The 8,431-nt window shown below is 43.8% G+C and overlaps 1 protein-coding gene across 1 annotated transcript; it reads right to left on the bottom strand.

Moving 5' to 3' along the window:
• Nucleotides 1–229: 229 nt before the first annotated feature.
• On the bottom strand, nt 230–5,427 carry dhh (desert hedgehog signaling molecule). The gene is made up of 4 exons (XM_046057265.1): nt 5,191–5,427; nt 4,460–4,810; nt 1,693–1,954; nt 230–1,546 (listed from the first exon to the last, which is right to left on the bottom strand). Exons 2-4 carry the CDS (start codon nt 4,766–4,768, stop codon nt 726–728), a joined length of 1,392 nt encoding a protein of 463 aa, XP_045913221.1. The 5' UTR covers nt 4,769–4,810; nt 5,191–5,427; the 3' UTR covers nt 230–725.
• Between the last annotated feature and the right edge of the window lie 3,004 nt (nt 5,428–8,431).

The following is an 8,431-nucleotide window of genomic DNA, read 5'->3' as shown; positions in this document are numbered from 1 at the left end:
GTGGTGGCAAAGAATATTAAGTACGTCTGGGCTTTTCATTGACCTGTCTGCCTACTGTCTAGATTGGATTTCCACAGCAGTCTTGAACACTATATTGCATACATAATGCTCAACTATGACCCAAGAAATATTTTTGCATGTCGTGGGTTTTTCACGCAGAGTAACTCAGTTTTTCTAAACAAGCAAAAGACCAATTAGCTGAACAGACACATTTTTTATAAAGCAGCACTTTGAAAAAGGCAGAATGTTGTTTAATAAAATGACATTTTAATTTGATTTATGACATGACAAGTGAGGATATACAATACATGTAGTAAAATTATTATAAAAGAATGAAACATTTATATATTATGATTCAGAAAGTACAAAAATAAAGATTCTGATGTGGGAACATTCATTCCTCTCCCCTTCGAATATATAGATTTTTTTTTTTTTTACATATATAACTGAAATAATTAAAAGAAATAACATGATGTACGAATGCAGTCATTTTGAAATGACTATTTTTACATTAACTTGCCCAAACAATTTGTCTCATCAAACTCATCAAATCATAAAATATCACTTAGCATATCATTATGATACATTATAATGCAAACAATGGTGAAAAAAGCAAGCAAGCCATTCCAGTGCTTTTAATTTATTGAAGAAAAGAACAGGAAGTGTTAGCGTAAATGTGTCCAAGTTGCGATTCTGAACAGTACTGAGCCTACAGTTTTAGGCTTTTAAGGATAAAATGAGTTGGAGTCTAAAAGGATACATCCAAAATTGTACAGTAATCTAGCATACCAGTGGACATCTGATGTCTGTCTTTGTAAGGAGTGCTTCTCTTTCTTTTCCATCCTCAGAGGTTCACTCAGATTGTCTTGTTTGTTCAGAATGCCATTGTTGACATATACACCTGCTTTGTCCTGTGTGGTCAAAGTGCTACAATGACATGGAGTCTTAGTGCAAGCTGTTTCACTCTCTGTGGTCTGTGGTTCTTTTGTTGTCTCCCCCCAAAGTAGCTGGCTGAATGAGGAGAGGAGTCGCACAGGTCCAAATGCCCAGTGTGCAAGTCTGTGGTCCTCCACTAGTGCATAGCTGGATGCCAGCACCCCATCAACAAACAGAGTTCCAGCTTCTGTCAAGGGAGCATACGCTCCCACACTCTTCTCTACTGAAACTGAAATGATTTGAGATGGACGTACTTGACTATCTGCTGTATGGATAAGAACACAGTCTCCTGTTTTGGCTTTGCTAGCAAACTGAGCCTGGTACTCACTGCTGTCAAGTCTGCAACTGGGGGCTAAAAAGACCAAGTGATGTGGAGTAAGGGCCAATCTATGGCCATCTTCTGTCTCCAGAGACAGAAAAGTAGACCAGCTTTCTTGGTCCCGGTGAAGAAACAAGAGGACTTGGCTAAACATGACTTGGCCTGTCCCAGACAGGGCCATAACTCTGTCCCCAAGATCCAGTGACGACAGGCTCTTCTGCACCCCTCCTGCAACAGTCACCCGGGCCCAGCCTGGGAAACAGCCACCTTTTTCCACAGCAACAGAGTGATCTGCAAGAAGATCAGCAGTAAAAGATTACTAAACACAGATCGTGTTCCTTTGTTGTAAAAATCCTGATATACAATCCACTGAAGTGATGTAGTTTGACACAGTTAACTGTGTGAGGTTGTTTTAATAACTCCCTCCTTAAACTTACCAGCTTTTACTGAGCAGTGGATGTGATATTTGGACTCATAGTGGACCCAGTCAAAGCCAGCCTCCACAGCCAGCTGGGCTAGAAGACCATACTTCTCTGTTTCTCTGTCGTTAGTGGTTATATCCACGGCCCGGCCTTCATAGTGCAGAGAGCCGGGAGGGTGGTGACCATCTTCATCCCAGGCCTCTGTCACACGTAAGTGTACCCCTGGCCACTGGTTCATCACTGCAATGGCCAACCTGTTCAAACAGTCCTTACATCGCTAGGAACAGAGTGAGACAGAGGGAAGGTGTTCAGTTTGGAACAGTATTAACTGAAACTAGCCAATATATAGGAGGATATTAGCTTATCGCAGATAAATATCTATCTCTATCTATATCTATCTATCTATCGAGAGAGAGAGAGATATGTTTGGAAACTGTCATCTACCGCAGACCATTTACAATTAGTTTTAAACTTTAAAATATCAATCTGGAAAAACATATCAGGGATTTGAATGTCAATCTTTGAGGTTTAGCTCTTAAATATTTAAATACACATGATTTTTATTGTTGAATGTGACAACAGAATAGAATCAACAAGGGATTCAAAAAGATTCACTCAATCATTAACAAACTGGAGGGACTAATAGCGCCCTTAATTCACAGGAATATAAGTTCTTGTGGAAGAATGTGTGGATTGTATTAGTATCATTTGTGTAATTCTTAATGTTTCTCTTTAGTTTTTAAATTGTTATTTTGCCTTGTAGGTTGGATGGTGCGTTGTTTTGTCTATTAGACTTTGACATTTTCTATTGTATTGTTGGATATAAAAATATATAGAAGAATATAAAAGTATTCCAAGTTTATTTTAAAGACAATCATATTATTATTCACTCAGCCTGCAGCCTGTGAAAGGTCTGAACCCCACTCAAGTAGATGTGACACTAGTAATAATTTATTAACGGAGAATGGCACAGCCTAAGTGTTCAAGAGGTATGTACAGTATGTGCGCCTACTGTACACCTCAGTGCACACACTGATTTCAGTGCAACTCACAAGAAAAATATTCCAGTATTTCAACACTGTCTCTTTCTCCCAGGTTATGATTGTTTGTCTGCTGGGATCAACACATAATTCCTCCTCTGCTCTGCTAAAGGCCATCTCAACCTTGCTCAAACAATCAGACTACAAGAACAAAGCTACTGTAGCCAGTTTGGCACATTCCTTGGCCTTTTCGACAGGGTGACAGAATAATCAAGGCCATTCACTGCCTTTCCAGATTGTTCCAGGCATGAGTTTCTCTGTTTCACCCCTGAGACATTTGATCAGAAATGTGCACAGTGACTCTTAACAGACGCCGTGGGCCGTGATGTTACACACTGTGTCAGCATTGTCACAAAATAGCAGGCTGAAAAAAATGATGTCAGCAAGCGAGGTGATACAGTCATCATCACCTGAACACCCATTCTCTCGTGATGTGGCAGGTCTTGTGGCCTATAATTGATCGTATAAAGCTTATGTTGTGATGAGGGTGTGAGCAGGAGAGATGGAGGGAGGAAAAGTTGGGTGAGAAGAAAGCAGTGTGGCGGAGAGCCGGGGTTGGGAGTAAAGAGAGAGGGCAGAGGGGAAGAATGTATGGGCATGGACTTGGGAATGTAACAGCAAGAGTGAGAAAGCGAGAGGGACAGAAAACAAACTGGGTACATTTTTCTCGCAGTGCCATGGAAGAGAGGCGTTTCATTGTCAGAACTACAATAGTCGCTTTTCCGACGCTGCCATTACTTCAGCAGGAGGGAATTTTGTATAGGCGACCCCTCTGAGCCTCCAAATGTCGCACAAAGAGCGTCTTTCACATCTGGGCAAAAGAGGGGCACATGCACACATACACACACTCAAACTGGGCATCAGCAGGGCACACATACGACCGCAGATTTCCATCACATACAATCACCCGGGGAGGGGAACGAACACAGATTAATATCCTAAACAATCACAGAGAGCCGCAGCATCCAAAGCAGGGTGACAACTGAGTGTCAAGAATCCCTGTGGACATATCCAGCAGCGTGGCATTCAAAATGTTTTGTCAAAAAGCTGTCCATCTTCCTGCCCAGAACTTAAATCCTCTTGGTCACTGGCTGTCATTCCAAGGCGTGGGATTTGTATTTAAATACCTACATTTCTAGTGCCGTACCTGGATATTTCTGCTGGTAGGCACACTGAGAATCTGTCACAGGAATAGTTTTATCTCCAATAACAAAGACTTTGGTTAAAGATTAAAAGGAAGTGTTCCTGAAGGGGAACACGGTCTCTTGAGGAGTAGTGTTGAATTACATCCTGATCTTCTTATCTCAAGAAAAGGGAGGGGATGTTTGGTTAAAACTTATGCACTCTGTGTTGAACATTTGTTTGTGTGTTGAGAGCCTGGCAAGGGCAGGTAGTGGAGGAGAGTACGGCAAACAAATGACTGAGGTTATGTGATTTGATTTGAAGGTGCCACGCTGGATGGCATGGTATGAACTGTGAACCTGCTTACTGTCCCTTCATGTGAATGTAGTTAATCAATCATCCAGCAGAGGGGTAAGCTTGAAAAGGTTCACGAGACACCAGTGAGAGCATCCTTCAGTCAATCTTCAGCTCACTCTCTGCCCTGTCTGTTTCATTGTACTTACCATACAAGAGTCGCCAGGTATAACTGGGGTCAGTGGATCCACTGTCTCATCCCATTCAACAAAATCCTTAGAATCTAAGATGACTGAGTATGATTAACCATAGCACACCAATCTCACCTTAGTCATGAAGCGGTCTGCGTTGGTGTTCTCCTCATCCTTGAAGACAATGTCTGGGTTGTAGTTGCCCACAAGCTCATTGAAGCGCTCGGAGTTGCGTGTGATCTTGCCCTCTGCTCTCCCGCTGGCACCAAGGTTGTTTTCTGAGAAGTTGGGGAAAAACTGCTTGTAGTGCATGGCTGTGAGTTTCCTGGGCCTGGGGCGGATGCCGTGCCCGTGGCCCGGTCCGCATCCCTGGACCAGCCATATACAGGTCCACACAGCAAGCAGGCCGAGCTGTGCCAGGCGGACCCACCGGTACTGCTTCATTGGGGAGGGTTGGGGCTCCCAGGAGTCAGTGGCTCGCAGTGCCTACAGCGATACCCCAGTTCCAGATGTGTGATAGCATGTGAATGAGGGTCAAATCTTGGTCCATTCCAAATCATGTGGTATAAGACCTGATATTAATATGACACAAACTTACTAATTTTCTTCTTACTGCATTCACTCTTGTTTTGACCAAAAGCTATATCCCAAATGAATGATCTGATTGGCTGAAATCTAGAGTTCCTGACGTTTTGGCATCAGGTATCAAAATTAAGACATAGGCTAATAGGTGAGTAAAGTTTCTGTCCAAAGTTTTCACAAACTATCAGCAGCCTCTAAGCCTCTTGTGAACTGAAAGTCTTCATACGTCCGTCGCGGATACCTGCCTTGACGCAGGTGTTTTTCATGCGTTTCTAGTAACTTACCGCTTATCTCCCTCCACGCAGTTCCTTTGACGAGACACACAAACCGATGCACGCCAAAAAGCCCTGGCGGCTCCCTGACTCCCTGCAATTCCTATGGACGCTCCTGTGGCGCTCTCATCCTCTTTGACCATCCAGAAATGTCTCTCTTGAGAGGTTTCTTTTTTCCTTCTCCCCTTCGTCCACCGTCTTCTGTCGCGTTTCAGAGCTCCTGGCCACCTTGCACCAGCCATTTGGTCTTATTAACGTCCGGACAAGATTGCCCTCCCTTCCTCTGCGCGCTCCCACCGCGACAGCACACGCCTCCAATTCAACCTTACAAAGGACATATGATTAGCCTACCCACAGTGTGTTAACACAATGACCCCCCACCCCTTCCACCCCATAAAATATTTAACGGCAAATAAAAACACTGATAGTTTGGGCTTTCCCATATCAAACTGCAAAGTGAAATAAATGACACTTAACAAATCACCCTACATTTTCAAAAACCTTTGAGACACATCATAATTTAGATATCAACTGCAACTTTTATGATGCATATAGTAGAGCACATACAATATTTACAGTGGGACAACCAAACACTCATGTCAGTTAAATTGTTTTGAACCACAATGCCTTTGCTTCTGTCCGCTCATCCCACCCATCAGAGTGGACTGGTCAACAGTGAGGACTTTGTGTTTATGTTATTAATAGACAGAGTTGAAGGTGAGGGTCTAAGAGGGAGCACAACAAGTGTCCAGCCTTGACACCCCTGACTGTGACTTACAGCGCTGCCTTCCTGTGTTTGGGGAGCCGGGCCTGACCCCCTGAACCCAGTGCACCCAAGACCTCTCCTTCTGGAAACACACCCGTTGGCCACATCAACATATTATTTTTATCTGTCTCAGAACAATAGCTGGGAGAGTCATAAAATGTGTCAGATAATGGCAAAAAGGGAGCAGAAAAGAAAGGAATCGTTGTGTCTCAGGGGTCGGACATCTGTAATCACATACGGAAGCCTAAATTAATGGTGGGATAAAGGTCGCTATCCTATCTGTAGCTTCCTGGAACATTCGAGGACTCAATACATCATGGCTAGTTTCTTCACAGTGACTTTATTTCAAAGAATCATCAGCTGACTCCCGACTCCCAACAGAGGTGCTCGGTACTCTGGGTGTTTTGTGTATATCTTGGTTTGCATGCTGAAGATGCTTCGTGATTAAATCACTATTTAGACACTTTCTTAACGTCCATTGAGCACAGAAAATTGTATCTAAAAACCACCTGTGAACTGCTCATACTGTGCCTGATCTCTTCAGCACATACAATTTACTTCTGCATAGTGATGAGGCACAGGTCACCAAGCTCCACAGTGACCATGGAAAGGCATCCTTTTTAGGGAAGTTTCCATAAGATCCCAGGATGTTGTTGGGAGGGGTGGCAAGGCGAAGCCGCATCTTCCTGTCCTTATAATAAACATGGGAGAAGGCTCGAGTCTGGCCCAAGCAACACAGATGAGAGATATAAGCCTTCATGACAAATGCAGGGAATGAGTCAATCAAAAATAAGCAACAAACACTTTCATATCTAGTACCCACACTGATGTTTCTCTTCAAAGCCACACAAGAGAGGAGATTTCCATCTAACATGAAAGGGAAAGGAAGGAAGCAAACATCTGCGGGCTGGAGATGGAAATAAAGTCATTATTATTAGTTTTTATTTTGGTGCCCCCTCATCCTCCTGCCTCCCCTGCCTCCTTCTGGCTCTTAGTATTTCACTCCCCCATCTCAGGATGGGAGTACATGGCTGGGTGAATGGTTGGGTTTCCTGCAAAGCCACAGCATAGAAAACGAGATCTTTCCTGCCCGGGTTAGCCTACTCTAATTTGTTCTCTCCAAATGGACGCCTGTGCTTGCACCTGGGCTAGTGGTCAAATACAGTACATACCTGCACGCCAGGTTTCTCTTCTTCTAAGGAGTTGTTACGACTTATAGGATCGCTAATGTTGGGAAATTCTGGACATCTACAAATGCAGGCAGGAATGAAATTATGAGCCCTTTCTGTTTTTTAAAGGATATAATCATTGTAAAACTGAAATTGGGTTTTGAAACAATGCTAACTTTGACATCTCAAGTGTTTGTCTTGTCTCTTGGAGCTGAATAGACACTCCACAGGATCCACTTCCTCAGATGGAGGCCGTTAGATGGGGGCGGGGGGTTCAAGGAACTGACACCTAACCACCTCCCTCGTCTCTCCCAAGCACACACACACACACACACACATCCTTTCTCTCTGCCCACCACTGCACCACCCATTCCACTGTCTCTCACCACATTATCAGCGCAGGAAGAGGCAGGGTGGTGCATTCTGATGTGGCTGCACACACTGGATGATTCTTGGCTTATGTATTGTATCTTTGTCTTGGTAGTTGCCGGTCATGCTTCACCTTTAAGAGTACACCTATCGCTGCGTGTGTCATGTGATGAAGTCAGGTGTACCACACACAGAGATGTAAAACGTGTACGTGAAGTCCAGGCTTGAAGTTGCTTTGCTCAGCCCTTGACTTGTCCCGTGAAAAAGAGCACAAGTGAGCTTAGGTTAAGGCGATGCTGCACTGAAGTGGACAATAGACTGAGAAGGGTGGGACTTCCTCGCCCTAGACATGCAGGTTAAAGGTCAGGTATGATGCTATACCTTGTTTTATGAACTTGGCCCTAAAATTAGATAATTTAAATTGTATAGATTACACAGTATATCCATAAAGATATATCTATTGAATTTAATTGAATTAAATCAATTCTCTTCCTGAAAATCCACATCAAACCATGCACCCTAAGTTACCCAATGAAACAAAGGCCAGTGCCAGTCAACTGTGTCAAGCAAGTGTGCTGTGAGTGTGCACGCAGGATGGCGGGCAGCTATGGCAAATGGACAGAGTGACCCATTATCAGTTGATTAGCGAGCAAGTCTCGCCTTTTCCTGCAAGTGGTCCTTTATTTGCAAGCGTACAAACGAGGGAATAACAGCCCCTAATGCACTTTGGCATCAACTTCAAACGTCCGACTGTCAGGAAAGCTAATCTGCATCCCCCCCCCCCTTCATTCTTATGTTTTGACAATAAAGATAGCCTATCTCATCCTATTGCAAGCTGCCCGTCTCCCGCCTTGTCCCTGATATGCCCGACAACCAGTCCAACAGAGTGTGTTACCCAATGGGACTGCTGGGACACTTTGATTGCACTGCTATCAACCTTTATATATTG

The sequence above is a fragment of the Micropterus dolomieu genome, linkage group LG08 (assembly GCF_021292245.1).
Source record: "Micropterus dolomieu isolate WLL.071019.BEF.003 ecotype Adirondacks linkage group LG08, ASM2129224v1, whole genome shotgun sequence".
Lineage (NCBI taxonomy): Eukaryota > Metazoa > Chordata > Actinopteri > Centrarchiformes > Centrarchidae > Micropterus > Micropterus dolomieu.
This window is presented reverse-complemented; position numbering and strand designations above follow the sequence as displayed.

Excerpts from the sequence above, each read along its gene's own strand:
- dhh (XM_046057265.1), bottom strand. The coding sequence starts at position 4,768 with ATGAAGCAGTACCGGTGGGTCCGCCTGGCACAGCTCGGCCTGCTTGCT. Across the intron at positions 1,955-4,459 it reads CAGACCGCTTCATGACTAAG|CGATGTAAGGACTGTTTGAA; the intron begins GTGAGATTGGTG and ends CTCTGTTCCTAG. Across the intron at positions 1,547-1,692 it reads CCACTGCTCAGTAAAAGCTG|ATCACTCTGTTGCTGTGGAA; the intron begins GTAAGTTTAAGG and ends ATCTTCTTGCAG.